The 22,180-nt window shown below is 38.7% G+C and overlaps 4 protein-coding genes across 5 annotated transcripts; 3 read left to right on the forward strand and 1 right to left on the reverse strand.

Moving 5' to 3' along the window:
- The first annotated feature begins 308 nt into the window (after positions 1-308).
- On the forward strand, positions 309-4,349 carry im:7138239 (uncharacterized protein LOC497366 homolog). 2 transcript variants are annotated; one of them, XM_040016838.1, is made up of 5 exons: positions 309-577; positions 1,101-1,377; positions 1,833-2,014; positions 2,924-2,982; positions 4,002-4,349. In XM_040016838.1, exons 1-5 carry the CDS (start codon positions 473-475, stop codon positions 4,150-4,152), a joined length of 774 nt encoding a protein of 257 aa, XP_039872772.1. In that variant the 5' UTR covers positions 309-472; the 3' UTR covers positions 4,153-4,349. The 2 variants fall into 2 exon arrangements, with proteins under 2 accessions (XP_039872772.1, XP_039872780.1); XM_040016846.1 differs by having other exon boundaries at positions 311-581.
- Positions 4,350-5,122: 773 nt separating this feature from the next.
- On the forward strand, positions 5,123-8,358 carry LOC120722665 (anti-dorsalizing morphogenic protein). The gene is made up of 5 exons (XM_040013744.1): positions 5,123-6,250; positions 6,330-6,466; positions 6,555-6,674; positions 6,773-6,962; positions 7,447-8,358. Exons 1-5 carry the CDS (start codon positions 5,959-5,961, stop codon positions 7,866-7,868), a joined length of 1,161 nt encoding a protein of 386 aa, XP_039869678.1. The 5' UTR covers positions 5,123-5,958; the 3' UTR covers positions 7,869-8,358.
- A 1,530-nt stretch (positions 8,359-9,888) lies between these two features.
- cib3 (calcium and integrin binding family member 3) lies at positions 9,889-13,555 on the forward strand. Its single transcript, XM_040016899.1, has 6 exons — positions 9,889-10,102; positions 10,802-10,836; positions 11,288-11,399; positions 11,896-12,043; positions 13,079-13,274; positions 13,417-13,555. Exons 1-6 carry the CDS (start codon positions 10,052-10,054, stop codon positions 13,436-13,438), a joined length of 564 nt encoding a protein of 187 aa, XP_039872833.1. The 5' UTR covers positions 9,889-10,051; the 3' UTR covers positions 13,439-13,555.
- Positions 13,556-13,904: 349 nt separating this feature from the next.
- On the reverse strand, positions 13,905-21,561 carry LOC120724609 (ras-related protein Rab-8A-like). Its single transcript, XM_040016890.1, has 8 exons — positions 21,275-21,561; positions 20,687-20,747; positions 18,594-18,654; positions 18,412-18,489; positions 18,219-18,308; positions 17,264-17,329; positions 16,644-16,694; positions 13,905-16,494 (listed from the first exon to the last, which is right to left on the reverse strand). The coding sequence occupies exons 1-8, from the start codon at positions 21,396-21,398 to the stop codon at positions 16,405-16,407; spliced, it is 621 nt and encodes a 206-aa protein (XP_039872824.1). The 5' UTR covers positions 21,399-21,561; the 3' UTR covers positions 13,905-16,404.
- Between the last annotated feature and the right edge of the window lie 619 nt (positions 21,562-22,180).

Here is a 22,180-nt window from a genome sequence, read left to right on the forward strand (position 1 = left end):
TTCTCCATAGAGCATTCTTTTTCATGAATAAAAGAATTGGAAGAAAATCCTGTACAGCTCATGTGTAACTGAAATGCAGTTCCATGTTGAATCACCAGGGGAAATGTCGTGTGCTGCTTCTTGTGTTTTCCAGTGATGGGAGTGCTGAGCAAACACGTTGACCACAGGAACCTGTTTACACAAAGAGTGTGCTGCAAGAGGCAGAGCCACTTTGTGTACATTGGACAAGGCAAGGAAACACATTCCTCCACATGTTTCAAAATCCCACATCTTTCCACTGTACCCTCTATAGAAATCAAAGCAAGGTTTCCTCTGATGTGTTAAAACAGGTTAAAGCAGGCCTTGAAGCTAAAGGGTTGAGTTTAGACTTCTGCAGTTAAAAGGATGAACATTGTGTGCTGTCTGTCTTTAAATCAGCCTCGTTTTTCTTTCTTCAGATATTTTAGGAAGTCACATCAGTGTAGATGTAGGAATGTGCAGATCACATTGTGGGGCCCCAACAACACCATCGTATGAAGCAGGGAAGCAGCAATACTCAAAATATTCTTCAATGCTGGACTTCCTCAAGAGCAAAAAAGTAAGTGAAAGCTTGCATTATCATAAGAATAGCTGCAATAACAATATGGGTAAACTGCTGCTTTGTAAACCATTAGCCTAACATCTGTGGGATTACTTTGCACAAACTTATCATTTATATTATTTATAATGTGACACTAGCATTAGCAAGGTATTAGCAAGTGCTTAATTCATCATTTATATATCATTACTGCTACTTAGTATAACATCTGTTACTGTTACACCATGTACAGCTATCACTGTTACTACTTCACTGCTAGTTAGAATCGTAATCATTATCACAGTCATAAGAATATATCTATATTTATGGCATACTAAGGAGGAGTAATGCTATATAAATGATGAATTAAGCGCTTGCTAATTTTTCACTAAGCCCTTAAATATACCTAATAGTGTCACATTGTTATAAAGTGCTCCCCTATTCTCTCATAAGTCTGAAACTACATTAAACGCGCAGGTGAGTACATGGGAACATGTTTCTACCGGTCTGATTCAAACAATAATTTCCCCTTGGCTCAATAAAGACGAGGACACGTGGACCCGCTGCTTCACAGAGCGCAGGTCCGCTGAACCACCTGCCTTCATGCGGCGTGACTCAGGTGTGTGAGCCGACTGGGATGCGCGTGGATCGGCTTCTTCTGTTCGAGGGACCTCGAGAAGTGGCGGTCATCGAGGACTGTCACTGTGAGATCAAGCTGGCCCAGTGCATCCGAGTTCCCGGACTGAGGACATACTTCTCTGAAACACCGTATGAGACAGTCATTGACGTGGGAGGATGTTCCCAGTCGAGAGGATCCCCAGGTGTGTCTGTGTGTGTGTGGGGTGGGGGGGGGGATTAACAACAGACAAAAAAACATGAGGAAGACGTGTTTAAGCGAGCATGAAGCCGCCAGTAAAATTCCAAATGACTGATTTGGAAACAGTCAGTTTACCTTTTGTCCCACTTTGTAGGGCAAAAGTATTTTTCTATTTAGTGCATATTAAGAGTCAGGAAGTTAATCAGTAATAATTCTGAAATAAATTAACGCACATAGATTCATCACACATATAATATTAATGGGTAACCTGATAGCTACAGTTTAATTGACATTGCCACACACGGTTGATGAAGAGATGTTTCCCCTTTATGCACCTTATCAAAAAAAAAGTATTAGAATTCTGCTTCAGGGACCAGACCACATCATCCCGTCTATTTAATATTTCTGCTTCCCATCACAGATCATAATCCTGTTACTTTTATTATCAATCATTCACAGATGGATTCTCCTGTGTCCCCACAAAGTTTGAATCAGCCTTGGTGGAAACCCCTAACGAAGTGGATCTCATACAGACTGTGGCAGCCTGTGAGCTGAAGGAAAGCTGTTACAGGGTTCGATACGTGGAGTATTATTATGAAACAGTCCACCATGCAGAGGGAGTCAGAGAAGAGAAGCTCAAAGTAAGTGTCACCTACAAGCTATTACTACAACTGTAATTTTCCACAAAATCCCTACCCTTCCATTTTAATTTCAAACCCAGCCCTTCACAATAAACATAATTCCTTCTTTCATTAGACCCCCTGCCACAGTTCACACTGCAAGAAGGATTCACGCTTGGTGGCAGTTTCACACTCTTTTGTAGTGAGGTCAAGAGGAAATGGGGCTCTAGCCAGGTGCCAGACAATAATTAAGCATCTTTGTTCACCGCAGATAAGTGGAAGACAGCACTTAATCAAAACAACACACTGGCTGGCTCCGTGCATCCTGGGTGTGAAGTAAATCAGCATGGCCTGCATGCGTATTCATGCACAAGCACAGACTTGAGGCTTTGATTGTTGTGGGAGAGCAGGAATCTCTGGCATAATTTTAACTTCTTTTAAACTGCATAAAGAAGGCGAAACCAGGTCAATACTCCCACAACACTTTACTGTTTCTTTGCACCTACAAAACGTTTCACTTTACAACGACCTATTTAATTCCCAGCCCTACTCATATCAGAAAAAAAATATTTGAAAGCACCATTACACAGATTTGTATGCCATGCTTAAGCAAATAAGGATTAAACACCAAATTCACAAAAAGCTTTCCACCAGCTGTACAACTGCGAGGTAAGTCAGTATCTGTGATTTTTAACATCACATTTATATAATAGACGGTAAGGATTTAAGTTGAAGATTGGGTTTGGGTAGTCTGCCATGTCCAAGAACCAAAGGTGCGAGTGGAGCACCAACACAAATGGCCTCTGCAGGTGGTGAATCAAAGCAGTGCTAAACATGCTAAGCAGCAGCTGGACCCCAACTCAACTGGGTAAATATTTGCGAGCAGCTGTGAGCTGATTCCTCTTTCTCTCTGTTGCTAATTTTCTTCAGGAAATAGATGTGGGCAGATGTTTGGGAAGCTGCACTACAGGAAACCGATGCCTTCTCAGGTATGTGTGAACACAGCTGCTCCACACCGCCTCATGCACACCTCATAACAATTACTTGTGAGCTCTGACGCCTTCTGCTCTCAGCATGTTGACTTTTGGGTTAATTCCTACACCAAATGTTCTTTTTACACCTTCTACTTTATTTTGAGATGTTTGCAGACAACCAGTGTTACTGCTTTATCTTAACCATATCAAAATAATACAAAATCCACCATCTAAATTTACCCTACACTTTGTAAGGTAAACGATAGATAGAATTTATTATGCTAAAGAGGTGCAGCATTTAAGAGATTTATTCAACCACCACCCAATGCAAGGTTTATGGCTAAGTTAAGAATTTTTCAGCATTTTTCATGTTTTCACTAATTTTCACTAATTTAATTTAATCAAAAATCATATTTTATTGATAACATGTAATAATTTATATTATCAATTAACCTTCTAGTTTACTGTTTTACAAAAAAAGGGAGGAAAATTTAGCATATTATTATTTTTTGATTAAGGTGCCGACTTACAGTTATTAACTTGCCTTCCTAAGCAGAAAATTCAGTGTTAAGTATTTTACTTTACCAATTTCTTCTTAACAAACTCAAGTGTGCCAGCTCAGATTTTAAATTTTAAAAACTGGGTTTCAGTTTGTTATTTGCCCAAAAAATAACAATCTAATTTTTACTTAGAAACAAATTTTAGGCAAATTTGTCAAATATTTTTCTTCTTTCTTCTTCTTAGATGAAGGGGAAAGACGTTGTGCATATATAGACATAGCAAGATCCACAATTATCCTATTGTAACTTTCTGTACTGTACAGAATGGTACAACATGTGTGAGACGAAATACTTGTACATATTGTCAGACTGGCAATAATGGTAAACTAGATACAGAAATTATATTTAGTTCTATTTCTGTACATTTTTCTATAAAAAAAAATGTTTTGAGAGATAAATGAAATGCTGCCTACTTATAGCAATAAAGTGATTAGTGATTTAATCTTTTTGTCTTCTTCTATGTTTTTGTTGCAGGAGTCCATCCGATCCAGAAATCTGCCACTTGTGGTCCGAGAGACAGTCCAGTTCCTGTGTTCCTCAGGGATATGAGAGCCACAGCTTTGTGAACCAGTATGGGCAGATTCGTACAATCCTGTCCATCACTTCCTGCCATTGTCGAAACTAATCACAGGCCCCTCTGCTGGAAAAAACAAACAAACTTGAAAGACTTTAAGAGGTTGCCACAGTTGGGCCCCGTATTTACTGTAGCCCATTGATGACCCCACGGAATAGTGAATATTAAAGTGAATTTTTATTATTGTATCATATGTAATATATGTAAGATGCTAAATTTGTAAATAAATTTAATACAACAATAAACGAGGACTTGTGCTTAAAGCATTGTATACTGAGAAATACTGAGAATGCAAAAGAAACATGATGGGAAAAAGTTAAAGATTTAAATCTAAGATCCACGATCTAATCTGAAAAAATTAGTGTGTGATCCTCTTTTTAATTCATGTATATTTAGTAGAATTTGTATTAAAAAAAAGTATGTAAGCTAAGAAAAAAATGTATAATTGTGCTATAGTCTTTGAGACGATTGTGAGTCAGTTAAATCTGAAATATCGTGAAGAACAAATTCTAATTCTAATAATGTCATGATGTAATATAAAGATATTTGGTTCTGTGTTCCTCTCCAGATGCATCATAAAACATTTAACGTTTTTTTTCTTTTTCTTTTCCAATAAGAAGCTTTGGTGAAGCCTGGAAAAGAGGCGCAAAAAAAAAAAAAAGAAAAAAGAAAAACAACTTTGCAAATGTCCCTTTGAAAAAACACGTGCAAGTAGCGCTTTGTTTTAATACCAACATGTGAACACTCCACTTTGTCATCTAAAGAAACGTTTTATGACCTGCCTGCAAGGTGTCATGCAGAAAAACTTTGATCTTTTACGTGTTTATTACAGCGAGGGAAACAAATTTCTCTTTTTGGCCTCAGTTTGCGTTTTGCGGTTAATCGTGCATAAAGATCAATGGGAGCAAATGGTTTCCTAGAAACTCTGAAATAATATGTTTAACGCATAATTTAGACCTAAATCCATCTACAGTTGAAATATGTAAATAATATTTCTTTGTGGAAGAAGATGATGTTGATTACTCCTGAATATAAAATCAGAAAAATGAACTGAATTGATTTTATTTATTCGACTTAATGTGGAAGAAACCTGCAGAATCCGTTCCACTTGCCTCGCAGTGAGGAGTGAGAGCTCAAAAACAAATAACAGTCATAGTCATGTTGCAGACAATAACTCATTTGTGCAATAAAAATGATTTCGATTGGTCTGATTGGCTCAGAAAAATACTGTGGCGCTTTTTCAAAAAACATAAACCGCAAATGTGGCGATCATCCAGCTGAACCAGCGCTTATGTAAATCTCACAGAGTGTTCCCGGCGACACTTGCCTTTTTGTCAACGTAATGGTTTTTTCACCTAACACACTGCGCCCGCTATTCCAAATTAACTGATTCATTTAGGCGCAGTTAACCCCCCACTGTGAGTGCATGTCCTCAAGACAGCACCTCCGAGGTATTCCACCTTCAAGTTTAGATTTTTGCCTCTAATAAAATCATCCAGGCTGCTGGTTATTAAATATGCATTATACAACATACTCAATAATATACTGTATTTTCAGTGAGAATTTAAACTTTTCGTAGGCTGAGGGTAGTTTATTCGAGCCTTTATTGCCAGACGCAGGCTGAATGGAAAGTTCACACCTTTTAACGCCCCCATTAGTCTGCGTTTACATTCGCTCATTGCTGATTTACATTTGCGACCAAATAGCATCTTTACTGCTGTTTACTGAGGGCCTGGCGGTACTGGAGAGGAAACGGGGGCATTTGATATAAAAGACGGCCTTCAGGGATCCCACTGTCACTCCACGCAGCTCGCAGATCGAAGACTTGGCTCACCGGGAATTTACTCACCGACAAATATGCTGAAGTTTGTCATCAGCTTCGCCGCACTGCTGTGCACGGCGGCTGCCGTGTCGCTCCACTACCCGGAGAACTCGTTCACTCCCGCGACAGAGTCCGAGGAAGTCCGCTCAGCTGCTATAAAGAGACTTTTGGAGGTTTTCGGGATGGACGACCCCCCTGTGATTCATGGACACAAACAGCCCCCTCAGTACATGCTTGATTTGTACAACGCGGTAGCCGACGTGGACGGTGTGACCAAGGATCCGCATCTTCTGGAGGGGAATACCGTGCGCAGCTTCTTTGATAAATGTAAGATCTGATGTGTCCCCGCATGCGTGCCAGGATGGCTGCTTTGGAAGACACTCTAATCCTCTCATTTCTATTGCAGTGTACAGTGATCAGGTGGAATTCAGCTTCAATTTGTCAATGGTCGCAAGAACAGAGAAGATTCTCGCTGCAGAGCTCCATCTTTATAAGCTCAGACCTCAGGCACCCTTGACGTTCAACAGACATCACTTCAGCCAGGTATGTAGACCAGCTCTAGACCAGTATTTAAACCCGAGTGGCTGAATGGTTGTTTCTAATTCTATCTACATTAATTTGGCTCTTTCAGGTCAGTGTTTATCAGCTGTTTGACTCCAGCAAAACCAATTTTACGCAGAAGAAGCTGCTTTCCTCTCGACTTATCCCAGTGCACTCCTCTGGTTGGGAAGTCTTCACAATCACACACGCAGTAAGTATCACCGCCTCTTTAAAGCCCACAAAGATCTGCTTTGAGCTACACTGGACAGTGTAGAGTGCTGAAATAAACTTATGACCTTCTTCCTGAAGGTGCGCTCCTGGATGGTTGATGAGGGCACAAACCTGGGACTTCAAGTGGTGGTTCGGACACTGGGAGGGAGCCAAATGGATAAAAAACTGATCCGCTTTGCCTCAGGGCGCCACCACCATCACAGCAAACAGCCCATGCTGGTTCTCTTTACTGATGATGGCCGCTACTCTAATCCTCTTGAGAGCAAAGGTGAGATTTCTACTTTAATGTCAGTTACTCCCAGTGATATTAATATTAAGTGAAGATAGTAGCCGTGTGGATAAGATTTACAGTGGTTAAAGGGAAACCAGCCTCCAGTCTCTATATTCATAAGCACAACGGCCTTAGTTTTAGTTTTAATGGACGACTGAACTAAATGTCCACTGAGGTCAGTGCTGAATATATTTCCATCCACATGTGCAACCATTATTTAGCATGCTTATGAAGGAAACACTCACGTACAACTGGCCTGTGACTGACTGGGAGTATGCTTACAATTCAACAACTTGATGAAAAATGAAGCTCTCAGTGTTTTGTGTGTCCCACTTAAGGGCTTTAGATGTTCTATTTCTTTGCACTCTACATTCAAACTTCTACTTCTACTTGTGTGTCACTGCTTCCTCTTCTGTTTATGGAATGTACTTCGTAACAGTTCAAAAATTGCATTTTTAAAACGGTGGATTTCTTTCTCCAGATTCAGATGATACAGCAGAAACTTCCAACCTGCCCCAGACTCCCATGTCCGGTCCACCTTCCCGTAGCGTTCGATCTCTGGGCTACGATGCAGACGGTGCAGCCACGCACTGCCAGCGGTTTCCCCTAAATGTAGACTTCGAGGAGATCGGCTGGTCGGGCTGGATCGTATCACCAAAGGGTTACAACGCTTACTATTGCAAAGGCTCCTGCCCCTTTCCTCTGGGTCAGACCATGAAACCAACCAACCACGCCACTGTCCAGTCCATCATCAATGCCTTGAAGCTGGTGAAAGGCATTGAGACGCCGTGCTGTGTGCCAGACAAGCTCTTTTCCATCAACTTGCTCTTCTTTGATGATGATGAGAATGTGGTTTTAAAACAGTATAATGACATGGTGGCTGGAAGCTGTGGGTGCCACTAACATTAACTAGTCACTGGTATCGGGCTGCGAAGATTAAAAACTGTAAACATTGTAAACAGAGCTTGGTCAGCTGACCCTGGAAACTTTGACTGCAACTATTATGTGGCCAGTCCTACATGTGACACTGTAGTATATGTAAATAATGATAAATTATAATATATGAAAGTAATTGAAATGATATTAAATAATCAAAGGAATGTTAAATAAATTTGTAAATCTGTATTTTTCTGTGTTTTTTATGTTTTGTGTTGGGATATATATTGTAAATATTGTAAATGAAAGTCTTGTTTATTGGCCCTTGCATCAGTTTGTTGCATCATTTGTGAGGCTTTACAAAGCTTCACAATTCTTTTGAGACCCAACCAACAAAAAACAAAAAATCTAACAAACGAAATATGAAAAACAAAACAGGCTTTTAATCTTTTTGTAAAGTATAAAGTTAACTTGTAGACCTGCTATGATTACATTGCCCCCCATGTTTTCCGGCTCTGTGGACTTTTGTAAGTTTTCAAAAATCTGTATTAAAGCTCATCTTTTGCCTTTTAGAAGTGTTTCTGTGGGTCCTCTTTTTGAGAAAAGTAATCTCATAATGTTGTGCTAGATCAGGCTCATCAGAATTCAGTATCTCTAAATAGTTTAAGCTACGGTTGCATTATCATGTATACATAGATGCATGTAATACATTTTTTTTATGACACTATTACACCACTTGCAATATTACTGTATATGTAATGACAGTGAAGGCATCTTATCTTATGTCATTCATCTGCACTGAGTATATTCAGAATGTTTGAATCCCAACTTTATAAACAAGCGGCTTCCACTAGCCCACTGGACATCTTCCTTTTCACCTCTAGAGGGCGCTGATGTCCAAAGGGGTTTCCCTTTGGGTCCAGTGAGCACAATCATGATTGTTTATAGTGTAGTAGCAAAAGGCCATCCTCCTACAAACCATCCTCTTAAGAAAAGACATTCCTAAAGATGCTCAGGAAATAGGAGCATTAGAAAAAAGACAGGATATTCTGGACTATAAATAGAGAGTCCTTTAAAGATGCCCCATCAGTACAGTAAGGTATGTGTTCAGCTGTAAGATGGCACAGCTCTCTGTGACCTCCTATAAAACGCAACACAAGCTAAAGTCAAAGTGTTAGGAAGCTTTCTAAGAAATAGACTGATGTAATGTCTTTGTTCATTTAATGTCTTATAACAGCTCATAGGTGTTTATGCTGTGCGTCAAAAGCATTGGTGTCTGACCAAAATTATGATGTGGTGAATCATGTGGTATGGAAGGCAAAAAACACAATATTTTCTATAATGGAAGCATCATTGAAATTGTTCTTTGGGGTCTCTAACGGGACCAAAGAATCTCAGGTTGTTGCAGATAGATGTGGATTTTTCAAAATAAAATATATGACCCAAAAGGTTTAGCCTTTATTGAGCCTTTATTTTTATGACTGCAATCACTGGTTGTTCTGGTAAGTTTCATCCTTATTACTCATCCTACCTGGAATAGAGTGAGGTAAAGTTGATGCTGTACACCTGCTATTATAAATCATAATTGCAGGATCAAAGGGAAGTTTTATGTCTGTGCCTCAAGGTGTTTCTGAACTCATTTTGTGTGCACACAAGTCAACACAAGTTCAGTTTTAAGTGAGCTCTGGAACACCTAAAACCTAAAACACTTCAAAACTTGCTTATATATCTATATCTATATCTATAGATAGATAGATAGATAGATAGATAGATAGATAGATAGATAGATAGATAGATAGATAGATAGATAGATATGCACAACAATTAAGTTCTCAACTGAAACAAAACTTGTCTCACATCAAAAACTCTATTTGCCCACTACAAAACCCTGTCTCTAAAGAGTGTAACCTGAGTGGTGAACAAGGCGTTGGCCATAGTGTGCCACCAAAGGGGGTTGATACCACTTGGCATGATGCTGGACGACAGCCCTTATTCACTGTCAAAGGGGTTTCTATTCACAACGGAGAAAACGATGAAATGCCTCCATTATAGTGGGGACCAAAGGGCCCCGGTGCAGCCAGACACCTGATCTCCTCTTTGGCTCTGGCTTCCCTTTGTCAGAGTATTTCATAACTAGCATACCCACTTTAAAAAAGGACTTGATGCCGGAGCAGCGATGGACCTGAGACTCTGTGTTTCTGCACTCAGACATGGGAAATAAACAAACCATCTTTACGGCACAGCAGCTAGATGCCTATCAGGTTGGTATCACTCATGTTTCTTTAGCAATTAATTGATAAGGCTCACTCAGAATGAATGGAGCTACCATTATCAGTATTAGCTTAACATCTACGAACAAGATTAATCAGACCTCTTCATACTTTTTATTAGCAAAAAAAGAAAGGGATCCAGTCCCATGTGGTGCAGCACTTCCTGACATTCAGAGTCAGTGTTTTCCTGATATTGTGTGATGACTGGATTTGCTTTTGACTTGCATCATTTTGATGAAAAGAAAACTCTCAGAAGTAATTTGTGGTGCAAAGTTAGAGATGTCACATGGTAAATAAATGGTAAATGGCAAGTAAGGTATTTATAAATAAAGTTTTTCATTTGATTTTTGGTGCTAATTTAATGGAGAAATGTTGGAGAAACATTAATATTTACACAAAAATAATTGCCATTTAAAAAAAAGTATTAAATTTCACTGCTTTGATCCACCGCAACATCACCACAACATGCTGATACATGATAATAATAATCATAATAGACAGACAGAGATCATTTTGCCTGTTTTGTAAGCAATTCATAATTTGCTTCCAAAAACTGCATGTTTACTTCTCTACTTTACCAAAATTGTGTAAAAATAAGTGTTTTTTATTGATGTATTGCTATTACTGAGTAAAGATTATACACATCACTGTATGCAAACAGCTCACATTGAATTTAAATTGTATTTACAGGACTGTACATATTTCACAAGAAAGGAAATTCTGAGGTGAGCCTACATTACTTCAGTTATTTTGTTTATACTTGCTGCTTTATGACATCCCTCCAGTGCAGAAAAGATCAAACTAAACATGGACTCAGGATAAGTTGTGTTAGATCTCATTAATCTCCTGAGTCATTGCTTATGTATCATGCTTGACAGAGCTGAATTTTGTTCTATTCTGCACAATACCATACTGTAACTCTAAACTAGACTATCAGGACACCTGTCTTGATGTGGGGCAGACTGCCACTGAGATCACAGGCTATTTTTACTGTGCTGGAAAGTGTATAAGTTGAATGTTTTCTGTTTTCAAAATAGTGTCCGTAGCTGAAAAGCAAGTTCTTAACTTAACTTTTCCTTTCTAACTTTTCCTTGTCCCTTTAAAGTCTAACTCTACATATTATAGGACATATCTTGTAATTCAATATTGATAGTAAATTTTTTAAACCTTTCCTAGACTCTTCTACCGCTATCGGGATTTGGCACCGCAGCTCGTTCCTCTTGACTACACCAACCACCCAGATGTGAAGTTACCATATGAGCTGATTGGCAGCATGCCAGAGCTGAAGGTAGTCCCGCTGCACTGGTCCGCACACGCCCTGCAGACCCGCGCTCTCTCCCTGTGTTCCCAATCCATAATTAATGACCAATTAATCGACAGAATTCTTTGAGCGGTTATATGTTACCTGACTCCTTTAAACTTGAAGGATGTTGGTGGGTCCCAGAGGACACACTTGGTGGAAATAGGTCAATTATATGCCTCTTTACTCAGTGACAGCAAGGTAAACAGGTGTGTTAACAAGCTGGTCACTGACATGCCCCAAGAAAGGGAGAGTGAGCCGGTCACGATCAGGGTCACGCCCGAGGTTGCCACTTTTTCCAAGCTGTTTTTATTACTAAAGATAATTTTATGACTTTATTGGATTTCAAATAAAAAAAACAAAACTGAAGTAAAATCACAAACAGCACAGTTTTGTTAGAACAGGACTAAACTCCATCACATCGAACAAGCAGAAGTTAGTTGTGCTGAACATTTGTGTGTTCATGCTTTGACTGTTTGTTTAGGACAACCCATTTCGACAGAGGATCGCTGAGGTTTTCTCTGAGGATGGCGAGGGAAACATGACACTGGATGACTTCTTGGACATGTTTTCTGTCCTCAGTGAGATGGCTCCACGGGACCTCAAGGCCTACTATGCTTTCAAAATTTATGGTAAAATCTTCATAAATCAAGGATGCTTGTCATTGTTTTTGTTTTTTTTTCTTTAAAACCAATGTTAATTCCAACCAATTTTTACATTTTTGCAGTTTCACAAATCATACTGTGCATACTATACTACACACGGTACATAACAAAGTATGTGAGTAACCCTTCCAACTGCCACTGCAAGCTGAAAAAATACATTTAAATGTTAACATTTTACACCAAATAAGGAGATATTTCAAGTTAACTGCACCGTTTACATCTGTTTGCAAAAGGCAATCATGGAAACAAAATTGCTATATGTTAAACTGCAGAAAACAGCATTGACTTAAGCTCATTATTAGTCAGAATAAGGGCAAATTTAATGTTAGAGCCATGCAGATATACCGCTGGATTTTCTGCACCTGATTTGAGTTGTGAAAGAGGATGTTTGGTTTCCAACATCCCAGACAGAAGAGTGGGCGTTAAACATATCTTGAAACTTGCAGCATTTAAAGAAGCGGTTTGTCAGTAAAACTGAACTGATTATTGTGCAAAAAATGTACGATGAAATCATCAGCAGTAATATATATTCATCCTGAAGGGTTATGGATCGGTAAACACAGCAGATGGGGAATGGAAAGTTTAGGATCATATACCAGCTCGTCAAAGCCTCGGTTAAAAAAAAAAAGACAGCTGACAACTTGTGAAACTACACACGAGAACTTTTCATTCCTTATTCAGACTAACAAGGGTGACATAGTTACACTATAATGAAAAGGATTATAAGAAAAAACAGCCTGCTTTTCTTCATTAAATTAATCATACACTAAATATTTCAGCCACATTAACAAAATATAAGGTGAAAAAAAAAAGTTGTTAGCTTTAGTTCCACATTTGTCCAAAACAATATATTAAAAACTGTCTTTTGTCCAACCTGATTAGTCTAAAACATGTTCAATTTACAGCCAACAAAGACACAAAAAGGCTTAAGTTGAATAATTCATTAACTGATGCATTATTTGACCTGTTGATATTTTTTTATTTATTTATTTTTTCTGTAAGATTTCAACAACGATGACTTCATCTGCAAGTCAGACCTGGAGAAGACGCTGAACAAGCTGACTCGTAACGAGCTGACAGAAGACGAGGTGAGGATGGTGTGCGAGAAGGTGATCGATGAGGCCGACCTGGACAATGATGGCCGTCTGTCACTCGAAGATTTTCAGCACATGATCGTTAGAGCTCCGGACTTCCTCAGGTAAACCAGCAGTAAACATTTACAATAACATGTAAACCCATCAACAAGGACTAGACGTGTTATTTGGTTATAACTATTGACTCTAATATAGAATATTGTCTTTTTGCTGACTTTCGTAATGAGAAGTGTTTTCTGTTCACAGCACTTTTCATATAAGGATATAAGCAAATGAAGCAATTCTCTACATTTGCTACCTGGAATAGCCCCAAAGGATGGACTGGAAATACTTCAGAATGAAATCCTGTCATCTTCACATCTTTATCTTTTTTTTTTAAATGTAAAAATAAATAAAATGACCAAAATCATTGTTCTGGCATTCTTTAAGGAGTCCATGTCCAGTTTTTCTCTTACAGAAACACCAACAGTCATGCTGTGACTGCAGATCTTTCATCAGGTGGAGGCATCGGCCAATCCCTCAAGACAAGGCTCATTAGCTATGATTATCAACAGTGGATTTGTGTCTTGTATCAAAAGGGGTTCAGTTACACTGGACAATAAACAATAAACACGCCAGAATATTCCAGTGAGCCAATAATAGGAGAGCCATTTGTCATGAAAGCAGTCAGTGGGTAAACTGATAGTTTCCTGTGACATCCAGCCAATAAAGCCACTGAATTGAAAGGCACAAGGTTAGTTTTATAACCTTATTTTATTAAATCAAAAGTTCACATATCTACAAAATTGTAGATACATTTTATATGGGTTTAGAAAGTACAGTACAATTTAAGCAGACCTACTTTTTAGTGATATTTACAATGTTTTGTTGATTTTTCGTATTATTGTCCCTGTGTACTTCACACTAATGGAATAAAATATGGCTGTAAAAAGGGAAACATTTCAAGAAAACAAAAGATATGACTTAAAAACAAAATCAAAGAGGAAGTATCATATTTCAGAAAAAAAATTATACAGCTCGAGTCCCATAAAAGTTTGCTCCCTATGTTTCTGTTTATGACTTAAAGCTCGAACAAAACGGTGCCGTCTTCACAGTTCGACACCCGCTCTCTTCCCGCTCAACAGTACCCCACTGTGCTAAATTTCACCTGCACTGATGCACCAATGCAGCTTTAAATAAACAGAGCGTGTCCTCTCTTTTTGGCTCAGTGACTGACACAAAACAAAAATAACAAAAAGCCCATACATTCAACCGTACAGCTCTGTAGGTATGTCTGAAAAAAAGTACATTACACACACGCACAGGTCCGAGATTCACAATGCATAGCTCACCTATGACAGAATAGATTACTAGTGGTTAAGACAAATGGCCATGGTATTCATGAGGTCCCAAATTATCTGATATTACAAAAGGTGCATGAAACATATTGTCCCTCAATACTGTGCATGTAGGAACTTGATTTTAAGACTGACATAAACATAGAAACAATGGAAACAGACTGAGAATCCACATCTAAGCTCAACACAGGTGGAGTGTACATAATTGCATCACACTCCCCAGATTAGCTGTCTCTAATAAAATACTGATTCATATTTGAAGTTTGGCAGTTACCTAAGATGCACAGTGTGCTTCTGGCGCCACCTAGCTGTCAGATCTAATGTCCACAATGGGGAAAAACAAACCTGTAAAAGGATGCAGAATACCCCAAACAGGGCCATCTTTAGCTTAATTCAAGCCATCTCTATGTAAACTCATAAAATATTACTTTTAAACTACGGGTTGGCAAGCACAGTAGTATAAAAAAGAGAGGCTGAAAGACTTTTATCTTTTACACGCAGATATATGCTGAAATAACTTACAGTCTGAGGAAGGAAACGTTTTTAAGAGAACTAATAACAGGGCAGTGGACTGCTAGCTGTGAACTACCAGAGGAGATCAAGTCCTTTGGGTGTTGTAAAATGTTGGTAATATATGTCCTTTATATTACCAAGACTCAAAAGGAGCAAAAGAAATTTATAGCTGTACTGTATTGCAAAACTATCACTTGGCACAGACTACACACAAACCACAATTTACTGGTAAAGTGCAAGGAGAGCTGCATGACAGCAGGGAAGGGGCAGAAGGGGCTTACAGTGTGAAACTTCAAGTGATTTTAACTGCTCATCAAACAACCAGAGACGTCATTCAGCTTAACTGCGACTAAGAGCTGACAGGAAAAATTCAGACATCAATCTATTTTAAAGAAGAGCTGAGGCGACAGACCAAAGGAGAGAAACAAACTTCAATAATAAATCGTTTAAAAAGTCATTTTTCAAGATAAATACCAATAAGTGCAGCATCTCAAATAAATGAGATTGCTGCTTTTCTGCCTCATGTGACAATAAACTGATTATTTTAGGACATCTTTAGTGGCTTCAAACAGGCTGTGATTTCAAACTATAAATTAAGGTCTCATTGTCACAGTAATCCTATTATTACAAATTTAAGACTGGTCATTTGCTACATCAAGAAATGTTCCTAAACAGAGTATTTGAATTTTCATCATTAGAATGACAAAAACCTAAACTGTAGTTTAAGATAATATATTCCTCTTCATCACTCACTGAAAGGAGGAGTATGCACCAATGGTGGAGTAATCATTTTCAGTGACAAAAAAATGATTGTCAAGGACAACAAGAGCAGTGCTCTCAGCTCATTCTGTCTGATCCTTGACTGACAGTGAAAAGGAAACCTGTACAGCTCTGTTTCACAGCATTTCAAGCTCATCGGCCTCTGGTTGAAATTTGTCACATAAAAAAAAGGGAAAGAGTGCTATTAAAAATAGATCTAAATATATCACATTTGTAATCCAGTCCACAAACTATTAATGACTTCTCATCCCTGGTTCTGCTACCGGTTGTGTGAATGAGTGAGTGAGGATAATGAAGAGACTAACTCTGGAGTAAGAGCCCATTCCTTTGTGTTAAATTGAACATCTGGATAATGCTCCTGGCTGAGTCCTCCAACCAGCAGAGCACCGTGACTCATGAAGTCAACATTTATCCTTAAAATGGAAAAGATGAAACTCTGGAAGCTTTCAGAAGAGGAAGCAAGGAGGGGAAGTCCTCCATTTACTGACAATATAATGGCTTACGTGGGCTTTTAGGACTGACCATAGCTGGAGAGAAAGGGGGAGGAAGTGCTAAGAGCAAGAACAGTCTATTTATGTCCAGTCAGTATGAAAGGCCTCAGTCCTCAGAGTAGGCTACAGCGGAAGAAGCTGGTCTTTTTCTGAGGCTCTGAGATCTTTACGCCCTGACTGCTTCCTTGCGGTGTGTTGCCCTCCTGCAGCAAAAACAACAAAGAAAAACAAAAGACAAGTCAAAACACTGTCATCTGCTGCACAGTTTTCCACAAGCTGGAAAAACGCAAAAACGTTCCATAAAGAGAGCCACAAGAGCTGCTGATCATTTTCCTCACAGTTTTAGCCTTACCAATTTTGTGTCCATTTTTGATTTGATGTCTCTGGCCAGCGTCAAAAACGCCTGTGAAACAGAAAAGCATGCTTTCAAAATTCTAATCTTCATCTACTGTAAATTCAACTCAAGAATTTAAGGCAGCTGGACCTAATAGTCACAAGGTTCAATTAGATTCAATTTTATTTATATAGTGCCAAACAGTAACAACAACAGTCGCCTCAAGGTGCTTATATTATAGGGTGAAGACACAAAAATAATAGAGAGAAACCCCAAAAAAATCAAACGACCTCTTTTGAGCAAGCACTTGGTAACAGTGGGAAGGAAAAACTCCCTTCTAACAGGAAGAAACCTCCAGCAGAAACAGGTCAGCGAGGGGCAGCCATTTGGCGCAACTGGCTTTGGGACGAAAAGTCCAGTTATCACCAACAAGGTTCTTAATTTTGTGCATATGGGAGCTTCGCTTTCTAACCACGAAAGATGACATCAATATTAGACATAAGCAGGTGACATGTTTTGGGGTTTTTCTGGAGGCAAATACTGTTGTGATTTAGCGCCATATAAATAAAACTGAACTGAATGTTTACATGATGTATCAAATTAACTGTGCCATGTGTTCTAGCTGACAAAGTGCTTACATTTTCCACGTTGATGTTGGACTTTGCACTGGTCTCCATGAACTTTATTCCATACTCTAGTGCAAGCTGAAATAAATAAACAAATAAATAAAGCTTTAAAAAAATTCTGCTGACACTTTTATTCAAAGCATATTACTTTAACATTGCAATAATGACTAAGATTCCCCCTCGACTGATGATCTAGGTGGAAATGACACAGAGTATCACCAGCTACTTGTTGGTTTCCATTAATGAAGTAAATTTATATAAAATGTACTTACAGTAACCCCTGCATGTAACCAACACTAACTCAGATGCATGTGTATTAAGGATGGGCATTTCAAGCAAGCACGCTATTTAACATTAACTAGGAACAAGTCGCCTATTTTCCAATAGTTGGAAACTGCTTTTAAATGACTATAAACAGCTGTGTCAGACTTTTCACCATGCTAGCTTTACCTCGTTTCCATTTGTTATATGCATTTAATCCATAAAAGACCCTTTGATGGCTGTAATAATGATTGGCTTTGCATATTACAGCGACATATAACCTCAGTCTGGCACATGGTACTTAGTAGTGCACCCTGTCGTTTAAAACCTAGCAGATGTTTTACTGCCACCTACAGGTAGTAAAAGTGCATTAAATCCAACCAGGCAATAATAAAAACAAGGAAGAAACACTTTTGTAAAATCATGGATATCCCTGATGTGAATGCACACAGACGCGAGAAAACAGAATGATAACATGTCTTTCTGTTGGACTGATTTTAAACTAGATCTTAATGTAACTTTACAGTGGCAGAAACACTAGTTTCTCTTCTCTCCTCTCAGTTTCACTGTGTGTTTGTGCTGGTGAACCTGAAACTGCAAGAACAGCCAACCATTCCTACCCACAGGGAGAGCTCACTGTGTGACTACATGAAAATAACTCTTTGGAGAAGATTATGTGAGACATTGCATCTGTCAAGCTTCTCACCTTTTCCCCCATCTCTTTGGACACCTGCCGTTTGTCATTGATGTCACATTTGTTGCCAAGGACCATCTTCTCAACGTCCGCTGACGCATGCTGGATTAGAAGAGTTTGAATTTTAAAACTGGTACATGATACCATACAGACTTTTGATGGGTAGAACATAAGTGGATGAGTTTATATTTGGACCAGAATGTACCTCTTCTATATTCCTTATCCAGTTCTTGATATTTTCAAAGGATTTTTCGTTTGTGATGTCGTAGACGAGCATGATGCCCTGTAAAGAGCAGTACAATCATAAATAAATGCAGGTGAAGCTGCACCTTCAACAGGAAAGAGGATGTAAATCACATCTGTCTGTCAGCATGTGAAGATACCCACCATTGCACCTCTGTAGTAGGCTGTCGTGATTGTCCGGAAGCGTTCCTGACCAGCTGTATCCCTAAAGAAAAAACATCATTAGTTATCTGAAAGCTTAAGGACAAAATATCAAATTGAATGTTTGTGGAAATTATTAGAAAAGTTAACACAAATTTCTAACTAATATCAAGCATGACAGCTAATATACTAAATGTATATTAAAACTGATGAAACAGTTATCTTAAACTCGCTAGTTGAACAGGCTGATATAGAGCTGGCAGTGTATAAACACATCCAACATACATGTAACGGGCTTTTTAAATACCTCTTCATTGGTACAGGAGTAAAACACCAGCATACAGTATATTACTACTGTGTAGTGCTTGTGGGTAACTGTATTAAGTCTGCAACAGTGCATTAATGTAACAAATAATAAATTCAAGGAAAACATCTCGGGACACAAAACTTTCTTCAACATAAACAAGCTTTAATACTAATATCTGCAACCTTACAATATTTGTCAAATTTAAATTATGCTAGCTAGGATTACAATTGGGTACTCCTAGCTAGCCAGGTAACATTAACGGTAGAAGCCAAATATGGCACTACACTGAAGCAAAAAGCCTAACAGGTGGTCTGCTAATAACTGACTTTAGCCCTCTTTATTAAAGTCTGGAAGTTATGTGGCTTTATTTTTTGTGTAAATGACATTAAAATGTATTTCTTTTATTCTACATACACTCCTATCTGAAGTCTCTGTAGACTATAATGTTCACAGACAACACTGTGATCTGTAGTGAGAGTTGGGAGGAAGCCAAAGAGAACTTGGAAAGGTGGAGGTATGCAGTGAAGAGAAAAGGATTGCAAGTCACTGAAGCAAGATAGAATACATGTGTGAATGAGAGGAGGACATAACATAACAGTGAAGAGCAGAGGTAGTAAAGCTGGATAAGTTGAAACACCTGGGGTGAACCATCCAAAACACTGGACAGTTTATGAGAGAGATGAAGACGAGCGTTTAGGCAAGGTGGAGTGGGTGGAGATGAGTGTTGGGGTGATTTGTAACAGAAGCATAGTGGCATTAGTGAAAGGGAAAGTTTATACAAGAACAATGGTTTGAGGATGATGTCACTAGCAAAAACACAGGAGGCAAAGCTGGAGGTGGCAGAGCTGAAAGTGATCTTGAGGAACAGGTTTATAAATGACTACATCAGAGAGACAGCTCAGATTTGAGCAGTTTAGAGACAAAGTTATGCTGCACTTCATTTGCATCAAGAGAGATGTAAATCCTGAGCTGAGCATGCTCCAGTAGTCAAGTTGGAGCAACAACAGGATTTGTTTAGCTACTTATCAAAGTAGAGCTGCTGCTGTAGCAGGTTCATGGATACAACCTGGTCAGTGTTCTAATTTAGCGAGTCACAAATACACAACAGTGGCGGTGCAGACTATGAGTATTACAATTTTACTACTGTTCGTGGTTGCCATCTTGAATTGTTAAGCCTGGTTTTTCTGAGGCTCCTCCAACTTTCCGAGCTCAAAATCTGACTTGAGGGAACAGTTCAGATGTAAATTCCATCTGCCAACTTTAACTAGAACACACTATTACAAAGACAAAAAAGGAAACGGTTTGGCCATGTGCACTGGAGGAATAGTTGAAATTGGGCAAAGCATGTTAAATATAGAGCTGTTAGTCAGGAGGAAAAGAGGAAGACCTCAGAGAAGATTAATGGATCTAGTGAAGGTCATAAAAGGGGTTTGGTGTAGCAGAAAATGAGGATGCTAGAGATAGGGTGAGGTGGAGGCATATTATCCATTGCAAACCATGCAATGTAATGTCCACTCATGGAAAAAGTGGTAGTGGTTAAAACACATTAATTTTAAAAATGATTACATCTGTGATTCTTATGACTGATAATATATAAGAAGCACATAAGCAGTGAACTCAAGTATTAAACTAGAGCTTGTAAAGTGTATATACATAGTGTAAAATACTGAAAATAATTATTTGAAAAAAAATCAACCAACACTAAATGTGTATTAAAACTAAATTAAAACAATGACAAATACAAAACATTGTCGACAAAATTATGTCACATGTCCAGCATTAAACTTACCATATTTGTAACTTTATCTTCTTGCCGTCAAGCTCTATTGTCCTAATCTTGAAATCAATGCCTGCGATTAAAATAAAAACCCAACATGAATGTCAAATCATAACGATAGCTTAAGTAGCTCGGCTCTAGCTGTCAACATTGGCTAAGTCTACTTTTTCAGCAAGAAAAATAACACCTACGGGCTGCCAATAAGCTACAGGAATATGATAATAAACAACCATTACACCAAATATCCGTGTTTCGTATGTCTTCCAAGAATGTAGACGGAGCCAAACGGCTAATGTGCTACTCGGCTAACCGTCTTGGTTAGCAACCCGGCATCAGGTTATTATACAACAAAACATTTCTGCTTAAACATGCGCCACACGCACAAACAAAGGTTATCAGTGCTTCACTTCACTACACTGAATTAACTAGTCAATCGTACTTCTGCTACTTTAGCAAATACACATTCTGCCTATATCAATGTAAAAGAGAAACTAGTTCCTTCTGCTGAAATCCAGCAAGTAGACGGCCTCACCGAGGAAGCCCATTGACGTATTGTAAACAGAGAATGACTCGGTTTTTGTTTCCCCCCCAAATACTCACCTATAGTTGAGATAAACGTTGAATTGAAGGCGTCTTCCGAAAACCTGAACAGGACACAGGTCTTCCCGACACCAGAGTCTCCGATTAACAGTAATTTAAACAGATAGTCGTATGTTTTCGCCATACTTGATATTATTGCGGAAATCCCGCCCGGCAAAGAAGCAATGTAAATGAGCTGGAATGACGCCCCCTGCTGGCCCGGAATTCAACAGCGTTTCAGACTGTGACCGTGAGGCTTTTAGATTGTTGGCTTACTTAAGGTAGACCAGGTTAAAATTGTGACTTATTTAACCTGTGCTACTTTATGCTTTTTTTTTTTTTTTTTTTTTTTTTTTTTAAATCTACTGTACTTGTTACTCTACTGTATAACTATAGCCTTAATTCAATATAAAGTTTTGTTCTTGCCATTTTATTATGAACACCTGCTAGGGCCAGTTTGGGTCTCTTTTTTGCTTTTTGAATTGCTTTCATTCTTCACTGCATAGATTTAGCAATGTGCTCCAAACATTCCCCAGAGATTTTGGTTCAAATTCACAAAGTTGCTGCAGATTTGTCAGCTACAGATTCATGACGTAAATCTCCATCTTTGGGTTCCACTACAACCCAAATTGCTCTACCCAGATTGAGAGCTGAGGACTGTGGAGGCCATTTGAATACAGTGAACTTATTGTCATATCCAAAAAAACAGTTTGAGATGATCTGAGCTTTGTGACATGATGTATTATCCAGCTGGGTACACAAATTAAGGGATTGACACGGCATTAATGGATGGACACGGACAGCAACACCAGCAACCTAGACAGGCAGGGTTGGCATTCAAACAATGGCAGGCAATACTTTCCCAGTTGTCTGTTGTCCAGTTTTGGTGAGCCTGTGTAAACTGTATCCTCAGTTTCCCATCCTTAG

Source organism: Simochromis diagramma, unplaced genomic scaffold (genome assembly GCF_900408965.1).
Source record: "Simochromis diagramma unplaced genomic scaffold, fSimDia1.1 OVJJ01000205.1, whole genome shotgun sequence".
Lineage (NCBI taxonomy): Eukaryota > Metazoa > Chordata > Actinopteri > Cichliformes > Cichlidae > Simochromis > Simochromis diagramma.